This window comes from Talpa occidentalis, unplaced genomic scaffold (genome assembly GCF_014898055.3).
Source record: "Talpa occidentalis isolate TD23 unplaced genomic scaffold, MPIMG_talOcc4v2.1 talOcc4.12, whole genome shotgun sequence".
In the NCBI taxonomy this organism is placed as follows: Eukaryota; Metazoa; Chordata; class Mammalia; order Eulipotyphla; family Talpidae; genus Talpa; species Talpa occidentalis.
Window position 1 is genome coordinate 49,511,618 of NW_023601212.1, and position 14,214 is coordinate 49,525,831.

Genomic DNA, 14,214 nt, shown 5'->3' on the forward strand with positions numbered 1-14,214 from the left:
ATTCCACAAACACTGACTGCAGACCAGCCAGGGTCAGGCCCTGTGGTAGGTTTGGGGACTGCAGCAGGGGGAACCCAGAGCTGCCTGCCCTCAGAGAGCTCACATTCTAAGAGGAAGGTGGACAGACAGACAGGCAATTATAATACAGTCTAATTAGGGCTGGTGGGCAGAAGTTGTAGGTCTTATAGGAACACATAGTAGGGGGGCATTTACCCCCAACTTGGAGGGGGCTGTCAGAAATTTCCAGAAAAAAATGACATTGAAGTTGAAACCCAAGCTTCAGGAGCTAGCTAGGCTGAGCTCTTTAGTAACAATACACTAACCAAAAAATATATGTAAGTCCTCTGTTTCTGATGGAGTGTATTTCTTCTTTAGCATGTTGATAAATGTTCCTTCAGGAGTCAGAGAACAAGGCTGGGTTCATAGGGTGGGAAGTTGGCACACAGGGAATCTGCCCATTGTTGAGTCACCTCTGTTATGTCCTGTTAGGAAGTTCAGCTGTTGCCCCCACAGTTCCCCCCATCTTTGTCCTTTAACGTTAGAATAACCCTGGATAGTGATTCTCTTTTCTTTTAAGACTATATGTTAAATTTTTAAAAAGTTTGAGTATAAGACCTAAAGCTAAAGTTGATACCCATTTCTGATTTAAAAATATATATATATAAGAATCTAAAGAAGTATAAATAATTGTGGACATAATTGTATACTTGCTTCTCTTGTGAGCTTTAAAAGACTGAGTTAAATGATTTACGGGAGTAATAAAAACCCAAGGATTTGGGAAATCTAAACATTCAAGTTTATGAGGCCCTGGACTGTTTAGATATTCAACCTTCCCAAACTTATTTATTGAGGGGTAAGAGTTGAAGAAAAATGGAGGTGGAGAACTTGGAAGCTTCCTGACAAAGTATTTTTTTCTTTCTCTTGTAAGAAATGGAAATAAAAAATTTTAATATATTTGAAAATATATTGAACATGGCTTTTCTCTCCCTAGAAAGAAAATGGGAAAGGGAAAGCAAAGCCACTATGACCTTAGGTAGTGACTAGTTAGGTTGCTTTGGGATCTTGTTTTATTCATATCAATTATTTTTCAAGAAGAAAGCAAGGTAGACAAACCATACACAGACTTCAGAGATTCAGAGTTAGAATGTTTAAGTTCTACAGTTGTTTTATTTCTAAGGGAGGTTGCACTTTAAAGTCCTCCTAGATGGTTTTCTCCATCATTTATCCTAATGTGACATTTTTCACATTGAAAAGATGTATATTTAGTTGACTCTTGTTCCTTATTTCTTTCTGGTAATCTATCTGCTTTAGGAATTTGAAGTGATTGCCCAAATAAAGCTCTTACAGTCTGCCTGCAACAGCTATTGTATGACCCCAGACCCGAAGTTCATCCAGTGGTTCCAGAGACAGCAGCTCCTGACAGAGGAGGAGAGGTAGGCTGATCTGTTGTCCTTCAGGGTGGAGCCACAGGGCTGCCCTGGGGAATTCTCCATTCACTTGCTCACTTGGCCCTGGATGCAACAGGTCTTTAGTGAGCAACTACTAGGTTGGAGCATGGCATTGCAGGAAAAGCTGAATTAATGACATCAGAAGATGTGCTTTCAGATTCTCACTTAAGAGGATTAACTGAGATCACCTTTGGAAAAGCATTGATAAGAGCTTAGCATTGTCACCACCACCATCTCTGTCACTGTTTTTAACTGCTACTGGTTTTTAAAAAACGTTCCTTTGGGGAGGAGAGACAGACTTATGAAGAATTGAAGCATGATGGGTAACCAAAGTGTTGTAGAATCTATGGGCAGGAACAAGTGATTTGGCTAAGGATGGGGGTAAATGGGGAAAAAATCATAAAGGTGTTCACGTTGGGCCTGGCTACGAAGGAAAGAAAAGATTTCAAGAGGAGAACTAGCAAAGCACATCCCCGGAGCAAGGCCTGGGGCCTGACACTCTGGGCATTTGGAGAAGCTGTGAGAGTTCTGGCATAACTGGGACAAAAAGGACAGGTCTGCAAATCATGATTGACAAGCATGGAAAGGTATATAGTACTGACCCAGCATGGGGTAGGGGGTGTTCATCCTGTAAGTCAACCCCATATCAGCCCCACCACCTGTTTTTACATTTTTAAATGTTGAAAAAATAAAGAATATTGTGATATGAGACCGTTGTTTGAAGTCAAATTTTAGCATCCATTGAGAAAGTTTGATTGGAATGCAGGCCATTCATTTATATCTTTTTTATGGTTGTTTTCATGTTTTAAAGGCAGAGTTGGCTGAATGTGAAAAGCCCACATGGTCTACAAAGCCTAACATACTTACTCTCTGTCCTTTATAGGAAAAGTTTGCTGATCTCGCCTGTAAACAGGGAATTTTCTTGAAAGTTTGTCATCAAGGACAGTGAAGTTGATAGCAAAATAAGTATTTGCCAATGGAGGAAATTGAGGTTTAAAGAAAAACTAACTAGTTGGTGATAGAGTTTGAGCGTGTCTTATTCTACCACCTAAGCCCTGAAGATAGTCGGATAATGTTGGGCAGATCATGTAACCACTATAAACCTCACTTTTCTCATTTGCCAGACAGGTGATTTTTGACTTACATTTTCTTAATCCCGGAGTAGATTTGTCCTGGTCCTTTAAAACTAAATCTTTCATCATTGATTTATAGTTGCCTGCTGATTTTTTTTTTTTAAATTATTTATTTATTTATGCAAGAACCAGGTACAGGCCAGATGCACAGGAGGGTGAGAGGATTCACCCAGAGACAGAGTGGGGAACAGAACAGGCAGACTGATAAAATACACTGCTGAGGGGAGCAGTGGGCGTGACAGGAGAGGTCTGCCGCACCACGTGGGACCCTCGCCTGCCGGCCAGGATCAAACCAGTACTGCAGAGACTGTGGACAGCTTCACAGCGCTATGCTCAACTGCCTGTGCCACTAGGGGAGGCCCACCTGCCGATTTTTTTTATAATTATTGTTATTATTTTTTTTGTAATCCCTTATTTGATTCCCCTATAGTCCCCCTATAGGAGAAACCATCCTATATTTTTCTTTTTCCTTCTGCCTTATTTCACTGAGCATAATCCCTTCTAGCTCCATTCATGTTGCTGTGAATGGCATGAGTTTATGTTTTTTGATTGCTGAATAGTATTCCATTGTGTATCTATATCACATCTTCTTGATCCAGTCATCTATTTTTGGGCATTTGGATTGTTTCCATGCCTTACCTGTTATAAATAGTTCTGCAATAAACATAAAGGTGCAGGTATCTTTTTGAATTAATGTTTTTTTGTCCTTTGGGTAGATTCCTAGGAGTGGAAATTAACAGGCAACTATAAATCAGAGAACTTCTGCAGGGGAGGGGGAGGCAGAGGGATCAAATCAGGGGAGGGAATAGCACAAGGGACTATAGTGATGGTTCACAGGTGAATTGGTGGTGGGAATTTTACAGGGACTACAACTGAGAGGAGAAAGTATATATTGTACAAAAATGAACAATGATGTAAATATATATATATATATATTTTAAAAAGGCAAAAAAAACCCTAAATCTTTGATCACAGCACTCATCAGTTGGCGAGGTTTATTCCTTGCCATGCAGAAAACAGTCATTGCCTCGCTTTACATTTTCTGTCTAATGCCCAGTTCGTGAGCTAATTTTCTCTCACAGATGCATCCTTCTGACATATGAGACACACAGACCAGGGCAGGTGGTTTGCATCATGAGAAAGCCCAGGCTCAAAATATCAGCTATGTCATTGACTTTTTAGTGATTATAGGGATAATATTTAACATAATCCATTTTCTTGCTATTTATAAAAATTCCTGCAGCTTCTGTTAATATATGAATAATGTCTATATCAATATTCCATTTAAGTAAATATCTGGAGACACCTGCAGGTCTTAAAAGAAGGGGGGCACATAATTAACATAGCAAGCTAATAGTCCCCAAACTTACAATTCCCCACCTACCCAGGTTAAATATATCTACTAGCTAGAGCTAGAGCTTTGATAAAAGCTCTTTCAAATCAGATATAAATTCCTCTTGTGCTTCTGGAAGTTTTATCTGCCTGACCTTAGGTATCTGATTCTGGAGCATTTTTAATGTTGGATGCTTTGCTATTGAAAAAAGCATACTGATAGACCTTACTAATAATATAGTTGCATTGAAGGTAGTTTACAAAAATCTCTTCTTCCATTTCCCTTAGATAAAAGGGAAGCTGTGCAAGGGCACGTATGCAGAGTACCAGGAGGGAGGCAATGGAAAGAAATGGCTCTTCCACTAGCCATTGTGGTGGGATGAGAATGATGAGGAAACAGAATGGTATTGGTCTTTGATTCTGCCAAAGGACACAGCCCATGTTTTTGTGGCATGCATAACTGACTCCTTCAATCACGTGCCAGTGTGGGGAGGAGGGGAGGAAGCACTTGCAGAAATATGTAAACTCTGGCCATGAAGTCAGGCTGGCCTTTATGGTGGAACAACCCAATATGTATCAACTTTGAATAATCAGATCCTTCCTCTATAACAAGACAAGCATATCTGGTGAATTTATGTCTGTCTTCGCTTCTCAAGCCCTGAGCTCATGAGCTTCTTCTCTCCCCAGCTATGCCCTCTCCTGTGAGATTGAAGCTGCTGCAGATGCCAGCGCCACCTCACCCAAGCCTCGGAAGAGCATGGTGAAGAGGCTTAGCCTGTGAGTGTCATCCTAGGGCCCCCAGAGGGTCTCATCAGAGGGGCAGAGAGGAAGTGTATTCAGCAGGGTCTCCCTGAGCCACAAGCAAAGCGAAGAACAGCGGGCTGATTTGCTAAATAGCTTACCTTTCTGTCATGAACTCAACATATTTCCAGATCCACTCATTCTTCTGCATGGTTCTCTCTGGTTCATCTCCACTTTGGCCCACTGCAGCAACATCCTTACTGATTTCCGGCCACATCCTGACCCAGCCATCCCCACACCACCAAGTGGCCTGGTAGTCTTTTCAAGTGTACACCAGAGGATGCCACTTCCTTGTTTACAAACCTCCAGTGGTTTTATTTGAAGTAGCATGCACACACCTTATCTCTAGGCCCTGCCTGATCTTCCCCCAGTCTTCATGATCGCCTTCCTCTGTCCAGCATCCCCCACTTGTCCACCTAGATCCAGCCACACTGGTCATCTACCCATCCTTTAATGACCCGCACCAGACTTGTTCTAACTGTGGGGCCTTTGCACTGATGTTCTTTTTCCTGGCATGCTCTTCTCCATGGCTGACACCTGCCAGTGTTGGCAGAAAGGTCACCTCCTGTGGGAGCATCCTCTCCACTGTGCTGTCTACCCTGATCACTCTCGGCCATACTGGCTGTTTCCTCCAGGGGCACATGAGTCACCTGAGAGTAGGACCCTTGTCCCTCATACTCATGACTGTGCTTCAGCAAACGACACCACCTATAGCTAACTCCATAATCTCTTCTCTTGGAGTCCAATCCAAATCCTTACCGTGGCCCTCAAGGCTCTTTGGGATGAGCAGCAGCATCTCACCTCATCTGCCATCCACACCTGTCTGTCCTCACCTTTCCTCACTCTGTAGTCTTTACACTTCAACCACCCACCCTCCCCGGGACATGTTGCAAATTCTCCATTTCTCACTCCCTCACTTCCCTCAGAGCTTTGCTGAAAGTTTCCCCTCCCAGTGAGCCTTCCCTGACCTCCTTATTTAACACAACTATTTGCCTCACCTGCCCTTGGGCAGCCTCTCTCAGCCTTGCCTACTGTGATTTTCTCCATTGCATTTCACTTCCATGTGTCACACTGCATTGTATGTCACTGTCTAGCACCTACAATGCAAACTCTGTGAGGACAGGTGCATGTACGTCTGTGTATTTGCCCACTCACGTAGACCCCGATCCTTGAATGAGGCCTGCTCGTAGTAGGTGATTAATAAGCATCCAGTGAATGAATATTTGAGCATGTGCCCACAATATATATGTTTCTCATCCTGTCCACAAAGCAAGCTCACCCGTAGACCCTACTATTATACCCTCTTTCTAAACCAGGAAAGGGAGGCACAGGCAGGGTAAACGGTATGTTATCATCAGAGGATCTGGATTTAAACCCAAGATTTGACTATAGCACCAAGTTGATAAACTTTTACCATATTGACTCTTAGAAAAATAATTTCTGAAAGAAGAGAGGAAGGAATGGTGAAATGGGGGGTGGGAGAAAAGAGAAGAAGGAAGGCGAGAGCATGAGGGGGTGGGAAGAAAGTCAGAGGGACAGTTCGTTGGACCCTGTGCTTTGATTGTGGTGTTTTTTGTTTTTTTTTTTATAGATGAGCCTTAAGATGACCTAGTGTCTGTCATTGGTCTCTGAAAGACATTAATTAAGCTAATGAATCTAATGAAGCCTAAAGAGGTTACTTCAAGGACACAAGGATAGAACAATTTGATGAGTCAATTAGCCCTTTTCTTCTGAAGACATCCATCTGTGTCTGATCTTTTGGGTGACACAATCGTCTCTGGCCACAGACCAGCAGGAATAGTGACAGGGCCTCTGTGGCCTCTTCAGGGCACAGTGGGCTGGAGAAGCCAGGCTGGCCTAGGAGATCCCAGCTGTGCCGATTGTTTGTGGTGTGAACTTCTGTTTTGTGATTCATGAGGGGAGACTAAATTGTCAGGACCATGGACATAACACTCCTTAGCGGTACCCAGCTGTCACTGGTGCCTGCAAAACTACCATTATTTGTTACAAAACAACTTTCTGTTGCTATCGCTTTCACTCTTATGTTTGAGGGGTGGGAGTGGGGGTGGGCTTGGAATTTTGACTGTTTTTATGGGTTTTCACACTTCCCAGCACCAAACTTCATCACCCTCTGAGTCACACTGAGACCTGGAGCACGTTGGCACGTGGCCTTGGATCTGGCCATGTTCGTGAGGCCTGTACAGACCCTTACTGGGTGTGGATGGCGTGGTCTGCTTTCAGTGGCAGCTCGGACTTCTACTTCATGTCAGGTGATCGGAGGCATTTGAGGATTAGGTTGGAACATGTGATTTTGTAGGCAGCCTTGTGAAGGTAGTTCTGACGTCTTGCCAGACCTCTCTTTGTTCAGATGCCTGCTCTGGCTCTCCTGTACACTAGATTTATGAGCTTCTAGAGTCATTTCTATGGAATGTTCCACAGTCATGCTGTCTTTTTCACTGCTGCAAATATGGGGAAGAACGAGCTCTCTTGATCTCACCCAAGTGTCCCAGCCAAGCCTTGTCAGCTGGTGAGGTCCACACGCACACACAGGGAGGCAGATTCAGACAGGTGCATCCGGAAATGTTGGTATCTGATTGGTTCTCCTGCATCAGAAAGAAATGGAAATTTCCAGACTTTGTATGGCAGTTAGATGTTTTAAGGAATAAGTATCTCCGCACAATTGGTCTAATCCTAAGTACTATTGCTTTTGCTCCCTAGCTCTTCGTCCTTGTCCTCAGGTAGTGGCTACCTCACACTCATTGTTCTATAACAGCTTCTCTTCTGCAACCCAAATATCCATATTTATTATGCTGGGTGTTTGGTTGTCCCTGGGTCCTCTCTCTGCACCAAGTCTGGGACAGAAGTGCATGGTTTCTGTGAGAACACTCGTGTGAAGTCCTGGAGAGGCAGGATTTGGGAATACAGGACCATCCACAAAGTGAGATGGGTGGATACTCAGACCATCTTAGAAGTAAAGTTTTGCCAAGATGCTCACTTTAACCCTTGGTGTCTGCAATTGAGTTTGAACATTTATTATGAAAACAAGTCACATGTCCCCTGTCTTATTTCTTGCTCATACAAAATGTGTGTTATTCATTTCCAAAAGATATTATTTTTACAAATCTGGAAAATATAGTTTTGCTCTCCCCACTATTAAGGACTCATCGTCCAAAGAGGCTGGAGAGGATTTCAGAACCTTAGGAGGTGTGTGGGGGGATGAAGGTCAGAGATACTACTGTGGTGCCAGAATCTTCACAGAGCAGGGAGACCTCATTGAATTGTAGAACCTTTGGTCTTTGAACAATTTTGTTGTAAACCAGAGACTCAGATAATGGGGTGAGGATCACTAGTTCACGACTCTCAAAGGTTCTGCGTTGTAACTCATGGAGCAATCTTCTGACTTTGGTGTTTGCTTTAGAGAAGTCTGACATCTGTTTCATTTCATTACTGTTCTTTGGTAGTGTGCCCCTACTCCTGTTGCTTTTAAGAACTTCCCTGATATGCCCTTATGCAGTTTAAGTGGGGTGTCTGTATTATTTACTAGATAATAATGCAATTTATTATTTATTAGTCTTTTCAAGATGTCATTCCTGGATCTGAGGATTCATGTGATTCTTTATTTCTGGAATCTTCTTAGTCACCATTTTTCAGATATGGTCCCTTTTCTTTCCTCTCAGATGTCTCCTTCTGGACTCTTTTTACACAAATGCAGGCATTTATTACTCTACTCTTTGTATCTTTTAACCTGTCTTATTTTTTTATGTCTTTTTATTGTTGATGTTGGTTTTGGAGATTTTCTTCAACTCTATCATCATTTATTTGTTTGTTTATTTATTTATTTATTATTTATTGCATATAAGAACTGGGGTGTAGGCCAGAGGTGAGGGGGCTGAGAGGATTCACTAGAGACAGACTGGGGAGCAGAACACGTGCTAAGGGGAACAGCAGGTGAGACAGGAGAGATCTGCTGCGCAATATGTAGGTTAGCTCCCTGGCCGGGATTGAAGTCAGGCTATAGTAGTGATAACACTGAGGCTTAATTAACCCTTAGGCCACTAGGGAGACCCAGATCTATCATCTTTTAAACAATTGTTCTCTTCAACAGTTATTTGTGATTTAATCCTGCCACTGAGTTTTTAATTTAATCATATTTTTCACTCTAGTAGTGATTTTTTTTTCAAATTATCTCCCTGTTCTTCTGCTATCGAGTATCTTGTTCTTAACTCCTATTTTCAGTTTCTCCTCTTAAGTTTATAATATTTTTAAAACATACTTATTTTATAGCTTGGCTCATGGTAGGCACTCAAATGTTTGTCAAATGAACGAATGAACGAATTTGTTTCTTTCTGGCAGTTCTTGTATCTGAGGTTCTGAGAGATATAAGCCTGTTATTTGTTTACATTGACTATCTTTTCAGGAGGAAAATTTCTTTGTGTGCATTTTCTAATTTTACATTATCAGTTCATCTTTATCAGGAAATTCTCTGTAGCTTGAGCTGAAGGCATATTCTTCCAGAAAGATTTCTTTTGAGAATTTTAGTTCCTCTGGGAATCTCACTGACCTGAGGGTGCCTAATTCCTGGACCACTTAGGTAGCAAATCCAAGTGGAATGCTAGTCAAGACCACATATGATTTCAGGGAAAAATTTTCTTCCAGCCAAACTCAGGCCAAAGCTTCCCAGTTTGGTTTCATGGGCCAGTAGGAAGATACTTTCTAGCCTGGCTTTTTACTGAGGATACAGCCTTGTATACAAGGCTTTTTACTGAGGATACAGCCTTGAGAGTCATCATTCTGTCTAAGGGTTTTCAATTCCAACTCCTCCACCCCATACAAACAGAAACCCCCATCTTTAGACCTCTGTCTGTGCCAAAACCTATGTCCCTAGTTTGCCAAGACTGATGCCTCCCACTCTCCACCCAGAGCAGCTGCAGAATTAACTCACATGCTTCTGGCTTTCACTTCCCTTTTGTTTCCTGTCTATCGGGATTTTCCTTACTATTTAGCAAATTCAACTTTAGAAAGACTATTTAATGTTTCTTATCTGGTTTTTTTTAGTGAAGAGAGTTAGTTATTGTAGTTCACCAGACTTTGGGAAACAAAAGTATTCCTTGTTGGTTTCTTTCTTTTTTTAAAGATTTACTTATTTATTTATACAAGCACTGGGTACAGTCAGAAGCACGGGAGGGTGAGAGAATTCACCAGAGCCAGAGCGGGAAGCAGAGCAGGCAGAAGGACCGAAGTACTCTGCTGAGGGGAGCAGCGGGTGGCAGGAGAGGTCTGTGCGCCATGTGGGACCCTCGGTGGTGGCCGGGGATCGAACCAGAGCTGCAGAGGCTGCGGGCAGCTTCGCAGCCCAGCACTCAACCACTGCGCCACCAGAGGAGGCCCTCCTCATTGGTTTCTTAGCCAAAAGAGTGGCAGTCTTCTTCAGCCTCTTGAAGTTCATTTTATGGTGAGAAATGATAAAGTTTTAGTGGTGGGATTTTGATCCTGCCAAATGGCTTTAGGCTGTGAAACAAATGGAGACATTGACCTAGAAAGACCCCAGATTAATATGGTGTCTCATCCTGCTAAGCAATCTGTTTGTTCTTTGAGGTCGAAAATAACCTATTGGGACAAGATGTGAACTAGGATCTGTTCAAACCTTTATAGCAAATGTTTTCTAAAATAATAACAAGAGGGCATGCAAGAATGAGAAAACATGAAGGACTTAATTAACACAAATGCTTAATCAAGAATTCCAGATTCATAAGAACCCAAATCTCTGGCTTTATGTTTTGTGCAGGCTATTTCTGGGCTCGGACATTATCACCAGTAGCACTCCCACCAAAGAGCAGCCCAAGTCCGCAGCCAGTGGGAGCTCTGGAGAAAGCATGGACTCGGTCAGCGTGTCCTCCTGTGAGTCCAACCACTCCGAGGCTGAGGAGGGCTCCATCACTCCCATGGACACACCCGATGATCCTCAAAAAAAGGTATAGACCTACTCCTTTTCCATAATTCCCAATAAAGGCACAAGTGTTTGCCACATGAGGAATGTGTTTTCAAGTATATTTATGTGTCCATGACAGGTACAAATGGGGAATCCCATGTGTTCCTCAGAGAAACAGGTCTCAGAGCAGTGAACATGGTGGTTTCTTCACCTAGCCTTGGATGTACAGTTCTATACCCACATCCAAAGGCAACTGAAGACTTGGGACTCTTCATTGGGTTATACTTTATTTAGAAGTTGTAGGATGCTCTTAGAAGAAGCAAAACAGTCAGGTGGTGGAGCTGTGCCAGCTTCTTGGTGTCATACCTGTTGCAGCCAGGCCTTGACCACTGTCACACAGCAAACCACTCTGAAACACAGAACTTTAAACACATGTGTTCTCTCATGAATCAGCAGCTTGGGTGGTTTGGGCTTGGCTTGGCCCTAGGCCATGGGTTTGGCCCAGGTCTGCTCAACCTGCCTCTTCCTCTTTTTGAAATAGTGGACATACTTTTAGCTTGCTAAGGCAGATGGACGAGAAAGTGAACAATCCCTGCAGGGAGATGGCAGTTTCTCACATGGGTCACATCTGCCAACATTTTGGAGGCCATAGCAAATCGTGTGGCCAAGTCCCAGATAAATAAAGATGCCAGGAACTACACTGCCTTCCTTTGGGAGGAACTACAGAGTCACTTGGCAAAGGCCGTGGATGCAGGGGAGGGTGAGGACTTGGTAACAACATACAGTCTACTCTGTGCCCCCAAATGGAAAGTGATGAAAGGTAGTACATTCCCACAGAGACTTGCCATTTTCCATGGCTGTATATATAAAGAAAAAAAAAAAAACCCAAAATATTCATCTTAATCTTCTCCACACCTCTGCTTCAAGGAGCTTAGGTCTGAGACATCTGCTTTGACAGGACTAGACTCTGCTGTTCTGGGAAGGTTTGACCAGACTTGCTGTGTAAGCGTCTTCTTAGATGGCCCCTTAGATGGTGCTTAGGCTGGGCAGGTCGACTCTTGGTAGCATCCCTGTTGGCTTGTATCTCCCATTCTGTAAGGGACCCACATAGCAACAACTGTGAGGGAGCCCTCCAGTGACCTCCCATGACCTGGTCAGCCAGAGACCACTCTAGGAAGAACTCTTCAGACTCAGCTGACTCAGGTGACTCACCTGCTGGACTTGTCACCTTTCTGCCTGGATTCCAGGGCACGCCCTCCCAAGCTCGAGGGAAGAGCTGTGCAGACGCCCAGGGCTGCCAGTGCTCACAGGCCTGCTTCCCAAGCCAGGGGTGTGGTCATTCTCCCTGATGATGCAGAAGTGAATGTATCAAAATCAGTAGTGGGGGAACCACTTTCACCTTTAGCTGGTTCTGATACTTGGAGGCCGGTGTGGATGGCAGACAGTGTGTGAAAGTGACAGCTGAGGTAGTGCTGCATGCTTGCTGGGTTTTCCCCTCCCCAGCAGTGTGTAGAGGAGACCTAGGTCCAGACCAGCCCTTTGACAACTCTGCAGACACCCCTGTGGTGTGTGATTCTGGTCTCCTCCCTTATCATACCGACTCTTTTATTCCTTACGCAAGTCATGAATTTTTATCCCTTGGATGGACCTTTCTCCGAGTCGTGAATTTCTCTAGCTTAAAAATGAATGGTTGACTCAGTTACTGGGCTGCATAATCCCTGCGTGTTAACAGGAAAGGTGTGGGTCCTGCTCGGAGCAGGTCTAGACCCCATGATCTCCACGGCCCCTTCCCCTCTGACCTGCATGCTCCCACCCCCACCTCAAAGTCTCTTCTAGTGAAGGATCAGGTACCTCTTTTTCCTTCATTCCCCTGATCATGATTTCTAAACGTTGATTTTCATAGTGTTCCTCATTACTTAGATTTTCAGTATGAATTGGGGGCTCACCAGCTGTTCTGTTTAGAACTGCCACAGCCCAGGCTGCCCCCAAGACTTTATCTTAATTGTCATTAAAGTCATGGAAAATCTAAGCAAGGAAAAAGAGTTTACGTAGAGGGAAAAGGAAGAGGAAAAAATTGTATCCGTCATCACCCTCTTGGTGACTATACGATACTGACAAAGCAAAGTTATGCTGTTAAAAAGAACCACATCAGCCCTCAGATTGAGCCACTAAGGCTATTCCCTGGGGAATATAGGACAAATGTACCCAAACTACAGCATGTTGAAGCCATAGCTAGACTCCCCAATATTAGAGTTGTCACATGAGCCTGCTGATTCTAATTAAACTAATCATCATTCAGTAGAATTTAATGCTGTAGGGAGAAGTCCGTAGGAAAGAGGAGATTCCATTTTACTTGGAAGCCAGATAATCAGAAAGCTAATTTCTAGACTGTTTATACATTGATTTCTATCAAAGAGATTAATATGTCACTTATTTTTTAAATGGCTTCTAGATATTTTATAGGTAATGTGGTATAATTTAGCTGAGCTCATTTTTAGAAATTTTTTGTACCTTTCTACAACAAGAATTCATGTTTAAAATGAGTCCATTTAATGATTATGGGAACGCGTTCTAGAGCATTTGGGGCATGCTTGTTCTCTTGTTTATATTTGCACATATGACAACCATGTCGTCAATGAGGAAAGCTTGTGGACTATAGCAGCTCATTCCTTAATTACCCTTGATAAGCAACATGGAAATGCGTGCAGTGGATTCTAACAGCAAATGTGGAAGGTGATGGAGCTTCCTAAGGCTGCCTCTGTAGAAACAGAGCCTCTACAAATGGCTCTGTATCTCTTATTTCCCTAATCTTTAGATTGCTGGACACTTTGTTCAGACAGTTGTGAGATTAGAATGAGGTAAGCTATAGGAAAATTTGTCTTAAAAATTAGTGCTCTGCATCATTGGGGAAGTATCATCCTCAGTGCATTCACTGTCAGGGTCAGCCACAGGGGCCTTCCTGCTGCTTGCTCTGTGAGCCTGGTGGTGGTCAGGGAACTCGAAAGTGTCCTGGTGTAGAGGTGACAGTTTCCCTGTGGCTCCAGACTCCTCAGCAGGAGAAAGGGAATGGGACCAGGGGACTCCAGGAGCCTTCCCAAAACTGTTCTACCCGCAGAGCTGCTTAATCTGTGGTCCTTAATTTTGAAAGTTCCAAAGAGTATTGGCTGCTGCTACAGAATCTGATTGGGAAGTAGAATCATGATAGAAATGGTCTCTGGTTTGTCAGTCATCCTCCCTGCTCGAAGCACCAGGACTCAATAAACTTGATAGGCCTTTTATTCAGCCCACTCCTTCCCAAGACTGTGTTCCCTCTAGTTTCTGGTGTCTACTGCCACCTGGTGGCCATCTTCTTTAAGAGCAGTTATAAACTAGGGAAATAAAAGACCCACCTAGCCTGGTCACACAAGGAGTCACCCAGAGGCATCTGCTCTGGGGTGCTCATACCAGAGTCCAGACACACATGTGCTGTGGACTGTGGTTATGAGCCTCTGCGTCTGCCACTGCTTTGAACATCGCCAGCACACAGTGGCCAAGGTTCTAATAGTTTGGTTTTCTTCTGGCGCATGTCCAC

General features: G+C 43.5%; 1 protein-coding gene across 5 annotated transcripts in view; it reads left to right on the forward strand.

Moving 5' to 3' along the window:
• The window catches only part of RGL1 (ral guanine nucleotide dissociation stimulator like 1), a 268,038-nt gene that overhangs the window by 241,854 nt on the left and 11,970 nt on the right, over positions 1–14,214 (forward strand). For all 5 annotated transcript variants that reach the window (XM_054693406.1, XM_054693404.1, XM_037506288.2 and 2 more), the window contains 3 exons: positions 1,312–1,433; positions 4,601–4,690; positions 10,500–10,686. In XM_054693406.1, coding sequence (XP_054549381.1) covers positions 1,312–1,433; positions 4,601–4,690; positions 10,500–10,686 — 399 coding nt within the window. The remainder of the gene's footprint in view (positions 1–1,311; positions 1,434–4,600; positions 4,691–10,499; positions 10,687–14,214) is intronic.